This window comes from Vigna angularis, chromosome 1 (genome assembly GCF_016808095.1).
Source record: "Vigna angularis cultivar LongXiaoDou No.4 chromosome 1, ASM1680809v1, whole genome shotgun sequence".
Classification (NCBI taxonomy): Eukaryota; Viridiplantae; Streptophyta; class Magnoliopsida; order Fabales; family Fabaceae; genus Vigna; species Vigna angularis.
The window spans coordinates 1,627,389-1,649,079 of record NC_068970.1 but is presented as its reverse complement, the minus strand read 5'-3'; the positions used below and the strand labels follow the sequence as shown (position 1 = coordinate 1,649,079).

The following is a 21,691-nucleotide window of genomic DNA, read 5'->3' as shown; positions in this document are numbered from 1 at the left end:
GATGCTCTCGTCTTTCCTTCCCATCAAGTGTTGATTCGCTTCAGATGTGTTTATGTTTTGTTAGGGTTTTGTCAACTATATATGTTTGATTAAGATATTTCAAATAATTTAAAATCAATTGGCTAATCTAATTATTTTGTAAATTCTTGAATTATTTTAGGATACTTAATGGAATCTTAAAGAAATCCTAATCATAGATTTAATTAAAAAGTAACTAAGCTTAATTCAAACTCTTAGAATATCAAAACTTATTTAAATATTTACAAATAATTCAATACTTCCAAGTTATTTTTCACCTTTAATTTATGAGTGTGCGACAAAGATTTGCTTTCAGAGAGGTCGCAGAACAGTTTATGCAAAGGTATGCTATCCTGACGTAAATGTCCTGGACAACCGGGACTGCGAGCTGCATTATTGGAGTTATTTGGAGGCTTCTGTGATGTCATTGACATTTATTACATTGACTCCACTTTAATATTTTCTGTTTTTTATACGAGGAAACAGACTGCAAAATTTTCCATGATTGCTATGTCATTTTTTTCTCCCGAGATGTTTTCATGCGATAATTTTATTAGCATCCTTAACTACAGCGCCAAAACATTTGAAATCCATGTAACTGGAAGCCTTAGTTGAGCTAAGAAAAGCCCCATAATTTCGAGTTTGGTCAAAATGGATCCTTCATAATTGAAGTTATAACTTCGTATTGTTTCAGAGAAAGCATGCAGGCATAAGAAGTAAAATGTCAATAATTTATTTCAAGTTCAACATTGAATCTGGAAAATCAATGAATAAGTTCTTTTCAGCCGCAGCAAACATGCTTGTCCTTTGGAGAATCTACAGCAGTTTAGTTTATCCACACACAGGCAACATTAGTGTCACTAGGCTAACATGGATAACTGATTTTGTACTGTAGTAATATGGTCCATGATGGTTTACCTATCTTCCATCAATTTCAGTGCCATGTCAACGAGTGACTGAGTTGTTATATTGTGCCGGTTAAGTCCAACTGTGCCGGAGAAAACATTAAAGCTTTCAAGCTCCGATGTGGTCTCTAAGACATCCTCCAACACCGCTTCCATTCCCATTCCCTTGAAGGTGTCTATGTTTTCTGATTCGTCTTTCATCATCCAAATAGCCAACTCTATCACGAACCTCCTTATCCTTGGGACCTTGGTTGGGGGATACTTGTGTTTCTTCAGAATCTGGACCAATTTGTTTGCTAGTTCAACCTCGGTGATTCCAGCTTCTTCAAATACAATGCTTGATTCATGAGTAGTCATGTATCTGAAAACATTTGCAGCTAGTCCAATCATCATTTCTTGTATCTTGTTTTCTTCTGACAAGATCGCCTTAAGTATCTGCAGCAATGAAAAATGATAAGTAAACTCATGAACGTCAAAAAGTACCTCATCCTAGCTTCTCTAAATGTGTATAAGTTTATTTTATTTTATTTGTGTTTATGGAGAAATTTATCTCAGCAAAACCAAAACACTAATGATCGCTTCAAATAATAACAATGGTCAGAGATTAACACTTACTATTGGTGCTGCAGTTGTTACCCCATTTAGCTGGTTGAACAATTCTGGTCCACTGTAGGTGCATAAATTTCTTAGAATTCTAGCTGCATTGACCCGAAGCAATGGATCTTTCAATGCTTCTTCGAGCCTTTCTAGTACTCTCAACTTCAAAATTCGATGGCAGTTATTCTTGCTTTCCGAAACCAGCATTGCAAGGGCCTCACCCGCAACAATTTTTATATGTTTCTGATTTTCTGGTATGTTGTGCCTGAAAAAAATGTTGAAAAGTTCTTTAAGCACTCCACCAGTGCCCCCTATTCTTTCCGTTGCATCCTCTTCCAATGCCAGGCTGGTCAAAATTTCTATGCCCAGTTTCTGTAGAAGAGGATGCTTCTCTCCATGTCTCAAAATGTCTCTAATATTGCTGATGGTGAAAACTATCTCCGAAATCTCTCTTCGAAGATATTTCCCAGTAGTGCCAACAGTGCTAGCCAACATCTTCACCAGTTGCAAAGATCTCTTCACGGTTACGACTTGCGTTGAAGTAACATTTTCACTCTTCAGCAACCATTCTTCAGCATGTGTGAAGTCTATGATCTTTGGAAGAAGGCCCCTTGTGTTTCCAATCTTTCCACAGTTGTCAAGATCACGTGCAAGTTTTTTCAGTATGAGGAGTCCCAATTGGTTAAATGTACAGAACCCATAATATTGGTGATCAAATACAAGTTTCTTTTCCCCTATCTCATCAGCTGCAGGAATTACACTCCTATTAGTTTTCAAAAGGGATGATATTGATTCCATTGCTCCTGGTATTCCAGCTATGCGGAGAGAGTTCTGCTTTTTGCCAGCTAATTTTGACAAAATCTCTGCAGCCGAGAGCCTAATCTCTTCCTCCTTAGGGTCTGTCCAATTCAACATCTCAACTAGTCTCTCCGCCACTGATATATCAATTCCAATCTTTTGAAGGGTATCATCAGAAAATCTTTCACTGACTGAAAACTGTCTAAGAATTCTTGCTCCAATGAGCTGCTCATCAGGTGAGTTAGAAGCCAACAAGTCCATAGAGAAACTCACCATATCCATTTTCAAGCCATCAAATATGCTTCCATTGACACATCTTGAATAGGCATCATAGAAGAACCTTCTAGTGGACACCATTCCCCGTGGCCCCAACTCACACTCCTTGTTAACCTCTTCCAACAGCTTGCAATAGCTGACTTGCCACTCCCAATAGGCCTTTTCCATCAGAAACAACAGAGCTTCTGCAAGAGCCAACGCATAGAAGATGGAAAGAGCTGATTTGCGGTTCCTCTTGTCAGTGTCTCCCTTTGCCACCTCTCCGTAGTTATGCATCACGAGCTTTATTAACGAGAGAACCACACAAGCTGTTGCAGAAAGAAGCTGTAGCCAATAGAGAAGCCTACTAACATGCCTTGAAAGGAAAAACCATTTAGCATATGGTAGGAGTGGAACATCTGAGCTAACCCACATCCTAGTTGGTGTCCTTGTTGGGGTAGCATCAGCTGCAACATATTGGTGGTGATGGTTCTGAATCAAATGAGAAATATCAAAGCAAAACAATATTAGTAGTTATGGTATTCCAATTGAAAGCAAATGCTAAAAAAAGAACACAAGCTTTTAACATGGGTAAGCTTCAATCTTTTATATATCTCGATACAAATTGGATGCAAAAAGATGTGTACTAGCAAAGTCTTTGCAGTATGCTAGAGTTTATTGATATGATTTACTTACCAACAACCAAGCATATATTTTCAGTGATGTCTATTCATAAATACATACATATTTTAACGAAAGATAGAATACTTTATTAATTTTAAAAATCTCTAAAAGTATTGCTTTTTGTGAAGGGGATTACCACTACCTCAGTGATAGACCATGTGGCTTGGTGCTGCCATTCAAGTTCATGGCTCCTGCTGAAAATCCTGGTTCCTTCAACAACAAGTATGATGGTGATGAACCAGAAGTCGGTTTTTTCTAAGGTGATGGCGAAACCACCGAGAAGGACAACGGTTGCCCATATGAAACCGAGAGTTCCCAACCCGGTGGCTGCTTTTTCAAGCACTGCAAGCTGGAGGGCAAAAAGGGTGAGCTTCTTTTCCGGTGCTGAGGTTGTTGGAGAGACAGAATTGACAGTGCTGTTACTGTCAAACTTGTCTATGCTGCTGAGGCCACGAGGCTCAAACATGGTGGTGCCTATGCTGATGGTTTCGCTGAGCCTCACCATTTGGAGTTCATCCACTTGTACATGAATGCTTCCCTCTCCTTCCATTGTACATGAAAGCTAGCTGCAATATGCAACCACTGAATTTGTTGAAGGTTGACAAAAGATGATGTGATATATAATGAAAGTTTTATAGAAGTGTGATGACAGAAGGAGAGTTTTATACAAGAATGAGAATGGCAAGCTTTGGGGGCACGCTCATGGTGTGGTATGGCATGATAAGAGTAACTTCAAGCTTTTCTTTCTGCTCACTAACTTGTCCAAAGGGTTAACGTTGCTTTCTTTGCTAAATTTCCTCAAGGTTTCATATTAGAACTTTAGCAAACATCATTTGGATAAAGCATGAAATTATGGACATACTGTGTGACATTATTATGTGACATAGTACACATCCTCAAAATAATTGCCATTTGACTCTTTCCATGCCAATTTCTTCCTTAGAAGAAACCTAATCAAACATTTTGTTAATATACAGCACTGCCGAATTTCATGTTTGTGGATTGCAAGTTACATAATCAGGCCGTGTCATTGGGGCATAAACCTTGGAGTATACGGTTGGATATATTAATGCGATTCAAACTACAAATAAAATAAGACAAAATTTAAAGTTATCGTACTATAAATGTTTCTCTACACCATCATTTTATTGAACCTATCGCTTAATTTTAATAAGTGTAATATAAATATTGGTGTTAAATTGTGTAAATTATTAAAATAGATATTTAATTTTACTTAAATTAATGTAAGAAGATGTCAATATAATACATAAATTTTGTGATTAGGCTGTTCATGCGTGCTACCATTTTATGCACCAGATTTGGGAATACTGGCTGTGATCATTTCAAATTCATCCCAAACTGTTTATAGCCATTGATTAGACCAAACTTGATTTAATATATTTATTTATATTTACGAAATCACAATAATGTTTTGACATCTAAAATTTTCTTGCACCCATTTAATATTACAGTACGTTACATTTAACTTTCTCTCTTTCTTTACAAATATTTTTTTATAATTATTTTATTCCTACATGAGTCAAATGGTTATCATGAAACAACTTTTTTTTTTTCATTTCTAAATCATATTCAGAAATAGATGTTGATCATACCAAATGAAATTCATAAAACCTAATTATTAATTTCAAGGTAGAATATAAACAATATAAAATAATGTAACTTTGTTTTATTTTATTTTCATATTTATATTATTTTATCAATGATTGGGTTTTACTTTTGCAAATCTTAAATACTATTAGTTTTTCTTAACAAGGATTAGTTTTGAACTGAAAACATATTTAATGTTTATTATTTCGTTTACTCAAATCTTGAATAATAGTGATAATAAGTTGAATTATTTTGAAGGTCTCTAAATTATTCCACAATTTACAGTTAGATTTATAAGTTATTTTTTAATTTAGTTCCCGATCTTATATTAGTTTCTAATCAGCTTCTTTCATCAAACAATTGTCATAAAATATTAAAGAAATAAATATGTTTTATAGATATTGATCAATCAAACTTATCCTAATTTTAATGAAAATTTTCAATATTAGTATAATGTTCAGCATTTTAAATTGACATAAGGATGAAGATGACTATTTATATATTTATACTGTGTTTATGCCAATATCTCATACATATTTTACGTTTTAAATTATTAAAATAATTGTAGCTCGCTAACGAGCTTCAAAAACTCATTGATAGTTATCTATAGTCTTTAATTTTAAATTTTTTTTCTACACAATTTTCCTTTTTTATATCTTAGTTATAGGCTTAAAATTTTAAAAACTCAAACTTTTATCATATTTTCTCTTATTTCAATCTTAATCATAATTTAATTTTTTTAATTTTGTTTAAATAATGTATTGTGCATTTTAAAAAACAAAAATCTCAATTTTATTGAATCAAATAACTTTAAAGAGATATATTTGATTATTTTTACTTATTTTTTATATTTTATATTTATTTTTAACATGATAATGTTTGATACTAAGTGAAACTGTTTAAATTGTTAAATCCTTAGTTTAATAAATAACATAAAACATTTATTTTATCTATTTTCTTTTACTCTCTTAATTTCAATTTGTTTAAAGAAATCTTGATTTTTGAAAAAAAAAAAACTTTCATATCTTTTTAATAATTTAACATGTTCGATGTTCACATATTTTACTCATATTTTCAAGGTAAGTTTCTCATAATCAGAATTTTAATTACACATTTTTTTTTCTTTATATAATTTCGTTCATGCAATATAATACACTGTAGGATATACAATTCTCAACTTTACTGAATCAACATGTTTAATCATTTTTATAATTATTTAATCTTTATCAAATCTTTACTTGATTGTAATAATTTTATACATATATAATTAAATTTAAAACAGTTTACGATATTTCATTCAATTAACAATTAAGGATACAATTTATTAATTAAACTCTTCCATTGGAAGAGAGACAGCCTCAAACCTGACCTGAAGAAACAGAGAAAGATGGGATTGTTTGACCAAGACAATACAAAGCACTTATATTCTGCAAGTGAACACCACAAATTAGCAGCACCAGCAGCTGCATTGCCTTCATTCCATGTTTTTCAGATCATTCCTTCTCTGTTGGTAACGAACGAGACAGAAAGAATTGCACCATGTTGAACCTTCCAAACTTCAAATTGGTGAAGCAAAACGCAAGATCTAATAAAACATCAGCTGGAGACTTCTTTAGATTATAATCCCTTTAGCTCTCTCACTGATTGATGTTGTTGATGCTACGGCCACTCGTATCTTTGTTCAATTCAGATGATTGATTGATCTGGTTCTGTATGAACAACAAACTCTAATATGATGGCACAAGGCAATTGCAGGGCATAAATTCAACATTCCCAAAATCAATACCAACTACCACCAGGTCCCCCTTGAGCAGCAGCAACTTTGCGTGCTAGATATTGAGGCTTTGTCTGAAGTCCATTAGCACCTTCAATTCCTTCAACTGCCCTCTCAATTTTACAGTTTGGGTTTCTTCTTGGATATGAACAGCTTTGAGCAGCATACTTGGCTGAAACAGATGAGTTTTTACCCGTCTTCCGCTGCTCAGTCCCGGCCACCCCACTGTTGTTGTAATGCAGTACTGAACCTACAACTTTTCCTGGACGTGCAGCAACACCTGAGACATGTGAACCAAATTAGAAATAAGTAAGCTTGAAATACACTCATCAAAAGAATCTCAAAAAACCCACAAATCTATTTCAGTAATACAAGTCCTACTGTTTTCAGCCATTCACAGATAACTCCCCATCATGTGACAGAAGCAAGAACAAGTTCACACTACCAGAAACATACTTCTTATTGGGTATGTAAAAAGCCAATGAATAAAAAGAAAAAAGCCTCAACAACGAGCACACACTCTTTGAAGACAATGTATGCCTTGCACATATATGAGATCAGGAAAGAAAGGGAAATGGAAAAGCAAAATACATACTACAATTAGTCATCAGACCTTTAATATTTTGAGGAGCTGGTAAAGGAAGCCTGGTCATTGGGATACCACCGGTCTTGTCTATCGCTGGCTTCTCAACTTCTTTGATGCTACACTTGGAGAGATCATCCGCAACCACTGCCATATTTTGCCTTTCGTTATCTGAATACAACACACATGGCCTGCATTTACAGTCTCAAATCAGCACAGTTGGCGTGCAGTTCAAGAGAAAATAAATATAAAGAAGCAATCGTGAAAGAGAAAAGCCATGTTTTCAGAACCATTAATAAAAATTAGGATACCTGGGTAATGATGCATGTTGCCTCTCAGGTGGAGTAACAGTTCCATCTTTTCCATAATGCTCTTCAAGATATGCAAATTGTTTTTTGAAATGGTCCACGGCACTATTTGAAAGACGTGTTAGCATATAAAAAATGCTGAAGTGATGTACTATGTAAAGTAGGATTGAAAGTTTACATGACTATATAAGCATGAAACTGCAGTTAATATTATATTTCAACAAATATAAACTCCAGGTAAAGTTTTAAAAAGTATTCATTAACAACATTAAAAGTAGGTATCCAAAGGAAGTGTTTAGGATGGTTGAGGATCTAGAGCAGAACAACATAAGAATAATTTGGGTGAAGGAGGAAAAAAATTCTATCTTATGGTAAACACGGAAATCATTAGAAGAAGGAGCAAATGCAGAAGAAGTGGAGAAGAAGAACAAAAAGGCTGACCAAACGTTATTATTTGATTGCTATATAGTATATCACTCCATGTTGAATTTAAATATATTGTCAAGCATACTTGAGCAAAGGAGTGAGAAGTGAAATAGAAATTTCGGTGCAAGTTCGGACAACAGTACCTTGGATACATGAATCCTGTTGGCTCTTCTCCGTTTAGATGTTCTTTTAACATCTTTGGATGGTATTCCAGAATCTCTCGGTATATAAGCTCTCGCACGTCTTCCTTTGTTATTCTACGTCTCTCAAATTCAAACTCCATCTTGGTAACTGGCTGAGAACAAGGCTCTCTCTCAACTTTGGCCAAGCCTTTAAAATATGGATCTGCTAGAGCCTAAATAAATCATACACAGTATTCTGATTAAAACTAATCATGATGTGTGGAAAGTTAAAAGATGGATGGAAATTTAACCTCGTCAGCAGTAGGTCGATCATTAGGTTCAAATGCCAGCATTCTTTCTAAAACCCGAAGAGCAAGGGGATCTACATTGGGAAACTTTTGAGAGAAAGGAACTGGCTTCTTCTTGCGCATACTACTCAAGTATCTTCGAGCTTTCTCATTCCGTACCTGTTAATATACTTCCAAGGCTATATTAAGCAAAAAAATGAAGGACACAAATTTGCTAGAAGGATTGGCAAATGAACAACAGACCCTAGCAATGGCTTCAGGAGAGGGTGTTCCAAGAAAATCAGTCATGAGGTCTAATTGATGGACAACATTCTTTCCTGGGAAAAGAGGTTTCCCGGTTAAAAGTTCTGCGAAAATGCAGCCAATGCTCCATATGTCTATAGCAGGGGTATACTGAAAGAAAAGAAGATTGTAACATTAATTATCCATTGTCATTTCACAAACAATAACAATCATTCATTTTTTGTTTGTTTGACTAAAAGTAAACAATACATAACCAATAATTATTTAACTGTCAAGCTAAACCTTTTCAATTGGAAAACATTAGCGTACAAAACAAAACTTGATGAAATAGCTCAAGTCTCAACAAAGGTTCTTTTGTACATTAAGTTGACAGCAGTTTAAACAACATAAATTTCCAAAAGTTTCCTGGAATGCTAGCATATTGGCTTGAGGAAAGAGACAAAAAGGATGTGGGGGAGGTAAGCATGTTCCCAATTTTTAGATTCCAAGCAATAATAAATGAGATAAAGAAAGCAGTGATCCAGGATAAAAAAAAATTAACAGATACTGAACCTTGGAGAAAAAGGATCCACACAATTCAGGAGCCCTATACCACCGTGTAGCAACATAATCCTGTGAGGATACAATTGGTGAGCATAAACAACATGTGATGACCAGAGAAGGAAAACTTCGCTTAAGGTGAGTATTTCATAAGAAAAATATTCTTACTGTCCAAAATATAGCAGTTGGTGTATCATTGAAAGCCACTCTGGCAAGACCAAAGTCACAAATCTTCAGTTTGCAGTCAGCATTTGCTAAAATATTTTTCGGCTTCAGATCTCGGTGAAAAACATTTGCTACAAACCCATTAACAAGTTTAAATCAGCCACAATGGTTGTGATTTAGCAACTAGTTTTCGTATAAAACATTAACTATGAAAAAGGTACAGTGAGAAATTTAAAAACAAAAGTTAGCCAAGTATAAAGATCATAACCTGTGTGTATATACTTTAAGCCTCGAAGAAGCTGATAGAGAAAAAACTGGTAATGCTCTGCAGTCAAATCATCATTTGCTTTGATGACCTGATGTAAATCAGATTCCATAAGTTCAAATACAACATATATATCTTTGAACTCCCTTCTAGAAGGAGGTAATAAAATATGCTTGATCTCCACAATATCAGGATGGCGTAAGAGTCTAAGAAGCTTGATCTCACGAAGGATGCGGGTGGCATCAGAAACGTGTTCAAATATGTCATTGATTTTCTTTATTGCAACCTTCTCTCCTGTGTGTGTATCATAAGCAGAGCAAACAACACCATAGCTTCCTTTGCCAATCACTTCCTCTATTCTGTATCTACTCCCTTCGCCATATTCTGTAAAGAAGTCTACATCTACAGATGACTGCATAAACACAACAAATTAGACTCTGCTTCAATATACCAAGTAAAGCCAAAGTCATGATTTAAATGAGCAGCAACACACATGAAACCAGATTAAGGTTTCATATCTTATACAAGTAGCAAGCACAGCATCTACAAACAGAAAAGAATAAAGCTACACAAAAGCTTTTAGACAATGGATATAAATGTAGTTAATTTATACAGGAGATTTAAAAAATCACCCAGGTACATTAGACTCAATTCTGTAACAGTAAGGAAAATTCTCTTTTCTAGAGATCTTAAATATAAAAAAAATGAATTTATAAAAAAGGAAATGAAACAAATAGTATATGTTTCATGTAGCTTTTAAAAAAAAAAAATCATTAAAGCACAATTTGAAGTACCCAGTTAAAATGTAACAAGGAAAAGGGAAAAAGAATACTAAAACTAACTACATCACCGGCATACTTATTTTGGCTGTAGTAACAAGTATCTCAAATATTGCACGGGCTCAAAAGTTTAGGTAAATTTTAAAAAGATTAAAATAAAAAAAATGTTTAAAACTGTAGAATATATGCATGTCTGATTCAGATAAAATCCAAAAAACCTGCTATTAAAAGGGAAAATGTATAAAATTATAAATTAAATTAGCTTAATTTATTCAAATAAATTAGACCAAAAAAGGTAAAAAAGAAGAAGAGAGAAGTTAGGAATAACATATGCCATTTCTAAAGAGAGAGTAAACTGAAACATTGAGCTACTTTCAAATCTTGAAGCACAAGGTCCTGGTTCAAGCTTTGTTATTGCCTTAGTACATCAAGAGCATATATCTAGTTTAAAATATATAGACATTAATGATTGATTGAAAATGTCCAGCGAGATCTTGTAACAGCCGGTACCAAGCCCCAGTAAACGATAAAGGTTTTAAGCCATTGATAGCCAACCTAATATTGCTCAAACTCCCAACATAAAAGGGAAGTTAAAGCAGACTAAAGCGATCAGTGATTTCTAGTTAATAAGCCATGTATTTGATGGAAAAAGAGAGAATGTAAGGATGTTATCCCTATCTCAAAAGTAATACTTCATATTTGTTATATAATGGCGGATTATTCAGCCTTCTGTTTCATGAAAAAGATTTCCTATGTGCTATAAGATTTAAACTGACATGAACAAGTGAACAAGTTTATAAGATAATCCATTGCAATGATCTGCGCTCAGTAGATAAGCTATGAACCAAAATAGCTGACAAAAAAGCTTAAAAGATGAAAAACTTTTTGCAGTACATCTCACAAGCCAAAATAACTGGGAACCAGGCATAATGCCATATGAAAAATACATTCAGAATGAATAGAAAGAGATGTAAAAAAGTGTATGCAGTGACAGGGACCGCGAATTACTGGAAGGTTTGAAAGAACAAAATTCAATACAAAGGGTACAAATCCTATCCAAGCTATGTACAGATGCAGAAATAACAAAACATGGAGTAATAATTCTCTTCACAAAAATCTACCATGCTACGCTACATAAACATACATCTACCCAATGTGCTACCATGTTGATCGAGTTACTATACCTTTTTTCTCTGATCATGAGGCATATTGGAAACTAAGCATAAAACTCGATAATGATTGAACACCCCAACCGTAACCCAAATTCAAATCACTAAACTCCCACTTCCAGTTAATTTAGAATGGCACAAGAATCTCTGGATCACGAGGGATGATGAAAATGCAAAAGTCAAATAAAAGTGCAAAATAAAAAAATAGAAAAAGAGGATAAATTAAGAAGAAGAATAAAAAAAAAATAATAAAAAACTTTAGAGCTCAATAATGAGAAGGCAGACCCAGTAAAATTTGGTAGCTAAAATCAACAACGGTTGTGACAAAGGAACGTACTATACACTACACAGTACTGTACAGGGGCGGAGAACACGGAAGTGGAAACAAGAGCAACATAGACAATTTGGCGGCGGTACCAAAAGTGTTGTTGAAATGCCCAGTAAGAGATCACGTAGGAGAACGAGCTAGTCTAATGAATTAAGCATAGAACAAGCCGAAAAAACTAATCTTGTGGCGATAATCACTAAAAGGGCTAAAGGGGACGAATACTAAAATAATAAACAGAGCCAGAAGAAAGGGAAAGGGAGAAAGAGGGGAGTTGAAGAAGCGAATTCCAGAGGTTAGAATGGAGAAGTGGGAGTGAGAAAAGGAAAAGGTTTTGGATCTGAAAGAGAGAAGTGGTGAATCAGTGCAATGTAGTTGATGATGAAGAAGGGTGTGGTGGTGGGAGGATGTATCAAGCTCGGAAACAGAAACACTGATAAAGGAACAAGGACTCCCAATTAACTACAGGTATCATGATTCCAACATCACTCCAATTTAAAACGACGGCTATTATAATCATTTTTTTTTTCACTTCCAACATTTCATTCAATCATTTTCATATGTAATAATAGAATTATTTTTATTGCAACTATTTTAAAATTATATTTGAAAGCAATTTTAGTTAATAGCTTAAAAAATAAATTCTTTCAGGTTTAATTTTGATATATTGTTTCGTATGACTTTTATGAAATTTATTATAAAAGCTCATGATTTTAAGTATAAGGTAATTCATGATTATAAGTAAATATAATATAAATATTATTATTAATTAAATTCTGCAAGACACATAGTAATGATTTTAAATTCATCAACAAGAATATTTAAATCTTTAAATTTGTTCTCCAAAGCAAAACTTTTAAAAATTATTGACTGAGACTTTTTATTTTCTTAACACCAATATGGTTTTGGGTGTGAGATCGAGTCACTAACATGTTTACAGTTTCTCTTATGATGTCATTTGGTAACTATTCTTCTAGTCTTCTTTTTCGTCCCATTGTCCGGAGGTATACCTGTCAAAGGTTCTCGGATGCTTAAATTAGTTGACTATATGTACCGGAGTGCAATATAATAGTAATAAATTTCAATGAATGCGAATACCTGCCCCTTATCTTTGACTTGTATTTATAGTTTTCAGTATGGGTTTCAGATTAGTGAAATCTTAATCATGACTCAATCTCAGTTCAATACCTCTAATTACCATTTACCTTAATTTTTGTGAAAAAAAACTAATTATTGACGTAAACCGGATGTTCTAATCCTGGTCGTTCGTGTTTGAATTCGTTTTGCTCATCATAATCGTCCGATTGGTCTGATTACGGGGTGTTGTACGGTCATATGAGTCATACAAATATATTAGAAACCAATTCTATTACTTGTAACCTTACATTTAACAAAAATACATATGCTAATCAAGCAATAACGACTTAGCTTAAACAAAAATTCTAACATGCAATCAATATTTAAACATAAAATTCTAAAACACACACCAAAACAACAAATACAGAACAAAATTCCGGCATCTATAGAGATAACAAGACATGCCAAAGTTAAACGAAGAACAAAGAACCTTAAACTCAACAAAAATATAAAAAAAAGAACTTAGAGAGATAACTATTGTGAAACAAATTAGCAATCCTAAAAGAATTCAGCAAAAAAATAAAGATAATCTCAGACTAAAAAAAATACATTAATAGAAAAACATTAAAAAGAAGCGAAGGGGTTACTTAGGGGGTGACAAAGGGGTTGAGGTGGTGATGTTAATTATAACACAATGCAGGCAATGGTGATATTAATAAAAAATACAGTGGAGGAAGAAAAATAAAAAAAAGGAGAATGAGAAATGAATGTCTAAATATCATGAGCATATTAGTCTCAACTCATTTTTAAATTAGTTTCCATTTTACAATTTATTAAATTAAATGAGATTTAAGAAAATAAAATTCAATTAACTCTTAAATATAATATATTATTAATTTAAAGTTGACTTGAATTTATATATAAAATGTCAATCGATTCCAATAAAAAATTAAGATAAATTTATTAAAAGTCATCGTAAATCAAAATTAAATTTAAATAATTTTTACTAAATAATCAACTCATATCATTCAAGTCAACTCAAACTAAAATTAAGTTTAGATAATTCAGACTAAATAATCAATTCATACCCTTCAACACTATTCTACTTAAATTAATTTATCCTATTTGAAGTCGTATAAACCTAAACCAACTTTATATTTTTAAGATCAAGCCAACCGAAGTAGACTTGAGTTAAAATCAAATTTTCTTTTTACAGCTAAAGTCGAATCCGTTAACACAGCTTCATTTTTCTTTTAAAGTGAAATTGTCATACTTGATTACCTCAATTATAACATTTCTTTTATGTCATTAAGGAAAATGGTTTTCTTTTTAATTTTTATTCTATTATGTTTCAATGATATTTATTTTTTATAATTAATTCGTTGTTTAAAATTAATTTAATAATAAAATAAGAAAAAGAATTTATATTAGTAAAAATGTGAGAAAAATTAGAAGTAATTAAAATTAAATAACTAAAATAAAAATACATTATCGAAAGTCTTAATATTTCGTTTTAGTAATTTTATTTTAATTAATTTAAATTTTTCTGAAGTTCTTATTAATATAAATCACTTCAACTTTTTCTTACTTTATTATCTTTGTTATATATTCAATTAATTAAATTAATTTTAAACATTAAATTAATTAACTAATAAAAAATAATAAATATACTTGAAATATAGTAAAATAAAAATTTAAAAATCACTTTATTTAAAAAAAAGTTTTTAATTGAAGTCGTCACATATACAATAACATAAAAATAAGTGAAGATGTGTTATGTGTAACGACTTTCCTTAAAAAAATTAAATTTTTACTACCTTATACAATTTCAACTATAATAGAAAAAAAAATCACTTTTAACTAGTGCTATTTGTAATGATTTTATTTATAAAAAAACAAATCTATTCAGATCATACGACTTCAGACAAGATAAATCTAATTTATTTGAAATCATTTTAAATGATCTAGATCACACTACTTCAGACAAAACAGATCTAACTCAGTCGAAATCATTTTAAAAGATATTGTTTATTTTTTAATTTCATAGTCTCAATATTTACCTTAATATTTTAAAAATTTAACTTCATTCCAAAAATATAAAAGTGAATTAAGATGGTAAATTAGTTGGTTAGATGTATTGGTTGAAACATAGTAGAGGCCAAATGTTCCTTTCCAGCGTATTGGGTGCAGATATGAGCTGTGGGTTGAAATCCTTTGGATTTTCAAACAGACAGGCAGTGAAATTTTCATGTGACGTTTTCGAATATTTTCGATTTTAAGATAAGAAGACAGCAGTTTAATATCCCTACATCTTATGCACTTGTTCACAACATCACCAACACAACTTTAAAAGTGTATTAGATCCATTCATTCCGCCCAATAATTCAACACATCCAACTACAACATGCTACACTCTCTTATTGCCACAATACACTTTTATTTCACTTTCTTTCTGACATGTTTCTCGTCACAGGTTCGACCAACTCAGATTAACTTTGTGTTGGAATCCATAAGTTGTAACACCAGGACAACATGTTTAAATTAATTTTAAATATGAATTTTACATTAAAATATATTCTCGATCTAACAACCAAATATCTGATAGACGTTAGCAAATTAGAATATCCTATCACCGTAAGTTATCAATTTGGATGACTTGCGTCAGATGTAGTACAACTACACTTATATAAGCATCAATAAGTCGGTGCTACCTCTTGTGTTATGACCGTAATATCATTAAAAATATTAGATTAGATTAACTTTACTATAACATTTTTTGGCTGAATAATAATTTTATTCTCAATAATTCAATGTTTTTATTTTTATTTTTCATTCAATGTAACTATTTATGTTATATCAACGTTAACATCATTTAAAACATGATAAACTAGTATTTACATGTACAATCATCCAACACAAAGTTAAAATATTAAAAATGAAACATTGAATTATTATTAAAAATGCTATTAATCATATTTTAAAAATATATAAAGATGACAAAAAAAAGACAAGTCTGGCGAGTCAACATGCTAGTCCAGTAAAAAAAAGAGTTAAAACAACATTTTCAACCCGAAAGCCTTCACTTCATTTTAACAAAGCTCAACTTGATATTATGAGACCTCACAAATTAGATTTCATGTTCCATATTATATTATCTTCATATATGTTGTTAATTTTATTATTTTTACATTTAACAGAATTATTCATGTATATTGTCTACTATGTTGTTTCTTCAAAGTGTCCACAACATGTAACACATGATGAAAGGGCAGAAGGGTCCAATGTTAATACAGCTTATCAAAGAGTGAGAAAGAGTTCTAGAAACAAAATAACAAACTCCAGGCTGGAGGATTTCTATTGGTGAAAAGCATAGTCGTATATTGGGGGTCGAGAGGGAAAAAGAAGAGGGGTGGTTGGAAATTCTGTTTTGCCTTCTCTCTGCATAATTTCTTTTTTCTGATGTACCACATCTCTCTCTCTGGACATTGCCTATGGCAGCTATAGGATGATCCTAAACTTTTCCGTTTCTAGAATAAAATTTATTCCAATATTCATTCCTTTTACTGGTGCAAAAATTATTTGAGAACTTTACTGCTATATCAATACTGTGAATTTTTTGTACTGTTCCATTGGTGATTTTGGGTACTGTTACAATTGGTGCTTTCATTGTCCATGGCGGAGAATACTCGCCTCAAAGACCTCACGACTGATGTCAAACGCATCATCGACGTACTGGAGATCAGAGACCGTGAAAACGCCACAAGATTTGAAACCTTAGAGTCAGCTGTTGATGCCTTGCTGCAGCAGAAAACAGCAAACCCTGCTCCACCGTTTCAGGTGCGTAATGTCAAGTTGAATTTTCCACGCTTTGATGGCTCCGATGTCTTGCAATGGATATTCAAGGCAGAGCAATTCTTTTCATATTACAATACTCCTGATGATCATCGTTTAACAATTGCTGCCATACATCTGGACAAGGATGTAGTCCCATGGTTTCAAATGATGAACCGTCAAGATACCTTCCACTCCTGGGTTGCTTTTACTCGTGCGCTAGAATTGGAATTTGGTCCTTCTCCCTATGAGTGTTCTAGATCCAATTTATTTAAGTTGACCCAAACAGATTTTGTGCAGGAATATTATGTCAAATTCACTGCCCTGGCTAACCGTGTCCAAGGTGTCACCACTGAAGCCTTGTTAGATTGTTTTATTGGAGGGTTAAAACCGGATATTCGAAGGGATGTAATTGCTCAATCCCCTTCAACATTGATTCGCTCAGTTTCCTTAGCTAAATTATATGAAGAAAAATACATGACCAAACCCAAACCATATCAACCTTATACAGCAGCCAAAACACTAACCGCAAACACTAGCCAGCCTATACACCAAACCATTAAATCCACAAATCTACCACCCTTGCTTCCAACTCCGATTATAGCTTCCACCACCATCCGAAATACCCATATCAAGCGAATCACCCCAGTTGAGATGCAACTGAGAAGGGAAAAAGGGCTCTGTTATACATGTGAGGAGAAATTTTCTCCTACCCATCGCTGTCCCAACAAGCAATACCTGTTTCTACAATGCCAAGACGCGGATGCTGCAGACTTACCACCCGAACCACCGGATACGGAGCAACAAGGTGAATTAAACTTGTTACAAGAACACCACATATCTTATAATGCTTTAAAAGGAGCTTCTGGACTGGGTACAATGAAATTCCAAGGTTTAATTAATGGCATTACAGTTCAAGTTTTACTTGACAGTGGCTCGAGTGATAGTTTTCTGCAGCCCAGAATCGCTCATTGTTTAAAGTTGCCCATTGAGCCAATCTCAAATTTTAAAGTTCTAGTTGGCAATGGCAATACTTTAGTTGCTGAAAGATTGGTTAAAGACTTGGAAGTCCGAATTCAGGGTCACTTTTTGACATTGCCAGTATATTTACTACCTGTTACTGGGGCTGATTTAGTTTTGGGAGCTGCCTGGTTAGCCACTCTTGGACCTCATATTTCAGATTACAGCACTCTTACACTAAAATTTTATTTGGGCAATCATTTTGTCACATTGCATGGGGAGCAAAACACTTTACCGGTACAAGCTCAGTTTCATCATCTCAAACGTATGACTCATACACATGCCATAGCTGAGCTTTTTACATTACAATTCGAACAATTAGACGGTTTTTCAGAGCAACAGCTGCAATTACACCACGATGTCGACCCTGAATTGGTGTTGTTATTGAATAAATATAAGGTGGTTTTTTCTGTTCCTTCGGGGCTGCCTCGTAGTAGGTCAAAGAACCATTCTATTCCCTTGTTACAAGGATTGGAACCAGTGAAAGTGAGACCATACAGGTATCCCCATAGCCAGAAACACCAGATTGAAATAATGGTCCAAGAGATGTTGAAGGAAGGACTTATTGTACCTAGCACTAGTCATTTTTCATCGCCAATTATTCTGGTTAAGAAGAAAGATGGAACTTGGCGCTTTTGTACTGATTATAGGGCATTGAATGTTATCACTGTTAAGGATAGTTTTCCTATCCCAACCGTAGATGAACTCATCGATGAGTTACATGGAGCGCAATTTTTCTCTAAATTGGACTTGCGTTCGGGCTACCACCAGATTTTGGTAAAGGAAGAGGACAGATTCAAAACAGCTTTTAGAACCCACCAAGGTCATTATGAATGGGTTGTAATGCCATTTGGTCTCACCAATGCCCCTGCCACATTTCAGAGCTTGATGAATGATGTTTTCCAAGGCTTGTTGAGGAAATTTGTTCTTATGTTTTTTTATGATATTCTAGTATATAGCTCTTCTTCGTCTGCTCATTTACTGCATCTTGAAGTTGTTTTGCAGAAACTTGAGCAACATCAACTCTTTGCCAAACTATCTAAATGCTCCTTTGGTCTTCAACAAGTGGACTATTTAGGCCACACTGTTTCCGGCTTAGGAGTGGCAATGGATACAAGCAAGATGCAAGTTGTGATGGATTGACCATGTCCTAACACCTTGAAGCAGTTGCGCGGCTTTCTTGGCCTTACAGGCTATTATAGACGCTTCATAAAAAATTACGCAGTGGTGGCCGCCCCTCTCACCGATTTATTAAAAAAAGACAATTTTCAGTGGACACCGTCGGCTTATGCAGCTTTTGAGCAATTAAAATTGGCAATCACCCAAGCCCCTATTTTGGCTATGCCCGATTTTTCGAAACCTTTTGTCTTAGAAATAGATGCCTCAGGAGTGGGAATCGGTGCAGTTCTCAGCCAAGAGCATCATCCGATTGCATTTTTCTCTAAGAAGCTTTCGGCTGCCATGCAAAAACAATCCACATACACTAGAGAATTTTTTGCTATCACAGAAGCCATTGCCAAGTTCCATCATTACCTCCTGGGCCATAAATTTGTGATTCGAACAGATCAAAAAAGCTTAAAAAGCTTAACGGAGCAAGCTATTCAGACCCCAGAACAACAAAAATGGCTGCACAAATTGCTGGGATATGATTTTACCATTGAATATAAGCCGGGGAAAGATAATATTGCTGCAAATTCTCTTTCTCGATCCTGTTTCATGGCGTGGTCACAACCTAATTTCCAAATTCTGCATGCATTACGGGAAGCTGTTTCTCAGGATCCTCATCTTAAGGGTGTTCTAGACTTGTGTTTGCTAAATCAGCCTCATCACCCCATTATTCAGTGCATGATAATTTACTCTGCTGGAAGGGTCATTTAGTTATTCCTCAATCTCATGCTTTGATCCAACAGATTTTACATGAGTTTCATAGCTCATTGATGGGAGGGCATGCTGGTTTTACAAGAACTTTGGCTAGAATTGCAGCTCAATTTTATTGGAAGGGTATGAATAAAGATGTACAACAGTTTGTTCAAAATTGCTTGATTTGCCAACAAGCAAAAATGTCTCACACTCTCCCTGCTGGTCTGTTACAGCCACTCCCCATTCCAGAGCAAATTTGGGAAGACATTGCTATGGATTTCATCACGGGCCTCCCTTCTTCAAATGGCTTTACGGTCATCTTGGTAGTTGTTGACAGATTATCTAAATATGGCCATTTTTCCCCTTTAAAGGCTGATTACTCTAGTAAATCAGTTGCAGAAATTTTTGTTAAATCAGTGGTAAAACTACATGGCATTCCTAAGACTATAGTTTCGGATAGGGACAAAGTTTTTCTGAGTCATTTTTGGCAGCAGTTATTCAAATTAAGTGGTACTTCTTTGAACATGTTCACTGCATACCATCCACAGTCCGATGGCCAATCTGAATCCTTAAACAAATGTTTGGAAATGTATTTGAGGTGTTTCACTTATGAATCTCCTAAAGATTGGGCAAAGTTGTTGCCTTGGGCTGAGTATTGGTATAACACTTCCTATCACCATAGTTGTGGAATGACCCCCTTTAAGATCGTGTATGGAAGAGATCCTCCTGCCTTGGTGAAATACAACATTAATCCACATGATTCTCTTTCAGTTCAAGAACAATTACTGCAACGAGATGTAACAATCAACAAATTGAAAGTTAATCTCCACAAAGCTCAACAATATATGAAGAAACAGGCTGACAAGAAAAGGAGGTTCATGGAATTCCAAATTGGTGACTTGGTCTTGGTTAAACTCCAGCCCTATAGACAACACTCTGTAGCTCTTCGGAAAAATCAGAAGCTGAGTATGAGATTTTTTGGTCCTTTCCCTGTTACTCAAAGAATTGGCCAGGTTGCTTACAAATTGTTGCTACCCCCAACCACTAAAATCCATCCAGTATTCCATTGCTCCCAGTTGAAACCTTGTAGAGGGGATCATTCTCAGCCTTATGTGTCTTTACCTACTACTTCCAATGAATTGCCACCAGTTATTCACCCTGTTGCCATTTTAAAATCCAGGGTCCTATTACGAGGCCTGAACCAAGTTCCATAATATTTGGTGCAATGGGAGGGATTAGATGTTGATAACGCCACTTGGGAGGATCAAAGAACCCTGCAGCAAGCTTTCCCGAATCTCAACCTTGAGGACAAGATTGGTCTTAATGGGGGTGGAATTGTAACACATGATGAAAGGGCAGAAGGGTCCAATGTTAATACAGCTCATCAAGGAGTGAGAAAGAGTTCTAGAAACAAAATAACAAACTCCAGGCTGGAGGATTTCTATTTGTGAAAAGCATAGTCGTATATTGAGGGTCGAGAGGAAAAAGAAGAGGGGTGGTTGGAAATTCTGTTTTGCCTTCTCTTTGCATAATTTCTTTTCTCTGATGTACCGCGTCTCTCTCTCTGGACATTGCCTATGGCAGCTATAGGATGATTCCTAAACTTTTCCGTTTCTAGAATAAAATTTATTCCAATATTCATTCCTTTTACTGGTGCAAAAAATTATTTGAGAACTTTACTGCTATATCAGTATTGTGAATTTTTTGTACTGTTCCATTGGTGATTTTGGGTACTGTTACACAACACTATTCACAATATCATATTTCATAGTTTTGACCTTATTTAGACCGTCATCCAGATTAAAAAATTTAACTTGAATGTGTAAACATATATTAAGAGGAACAAAGAATAAAACATGTGTAAACCCCAAAACCATACTATTATGCATACGAAATGTTGCAGCTATTGAAGATGGATGCAGAAAGCAAGCATTACAAAGACAAACACAATCATCTACATTAAATAAGATGATAACATTCATCTACTTAGTTCATCTACATTAAATAAGATGATCACGTTCATCCACTTAG

The 21,691-nt window shown here is 34.2% G+C and overlaps 2 protein-coding genes across 4 annotated transcripts; both read right to left on the bottom strand.

Moving 5' to 3' along the window:
• Window positions 1-776: 776 nt before the first annotated feature.
• Window positions 777-4,049, bottom strand: LOC108335572 (uncharacterized). Its single transcript, XM_017571609.2, has 3 exons — window positions 3,400-4,049; window positions 1,539-3,065; window positions 777-1,358 (listed from the first exon to the last, which is right to left on the bottom strand). Exons 1-3 carry the CDS (start codon window positions 3,805-3,807, stop codon window positions 933-935), a joined length of 2,361 nt encoding a protein of 786 aa, XP_017427098.2. The 5' UTR covers window positions 3,808-4,049; the 3' UTR covers window positions 777-932.
• Window positions 4,050-6,132: 2,083 nt separating this feature from the next.
• Window positions 6,133-12,359, bottom strand: LOC108320235 (mitogen-activated protein kinase 15). 3 transcript variants are annotated; one of them, XM_017551622.2, is made up of 11 exons: window positions 11,833-12,359; window positions 11,563-11,694; window positions 9,603-10,011; window positions 9,338-9,465; window positions 9,182-9,241; window positions 8,630-8,779; window positions 8,390-8,545; window positions 8,100-8,311; window positions 7,534-7,635; window positions 7,253-7,413; window positions 6,133-6,919 (listed from the first exon to the last, which is right to left on the bottom strand). In XM_017551622.2, the coding sequence occupies exons 2-11, from the start codon at window positions 11,584-11,586 to the stop codon at window positions 6,645-6,647; spliced, it is 1,677 nt and encodes a 558-aa protein (XP_017407111.1). In that variant the 5' UTR covers window positions 11,587-11,694; window positions 11,833-12,359; the 3' UTR covers window positions 6,133-6,644. The 3 variants fall into 3 exon arrangements, with proteins under 3 accessions (XP_017407111.1, XP_017407116.1, XP_017407100.1); XM_017551627.2 differs by having other exon boundaries at window positions 11,885-12,359; XM_017551611.2 differs by having other exon boundaries at window positions 11,563-12,359.
• Between the last annotated feature and the right edge of the window lie 9,332 nt (window positions 12,360-21,691).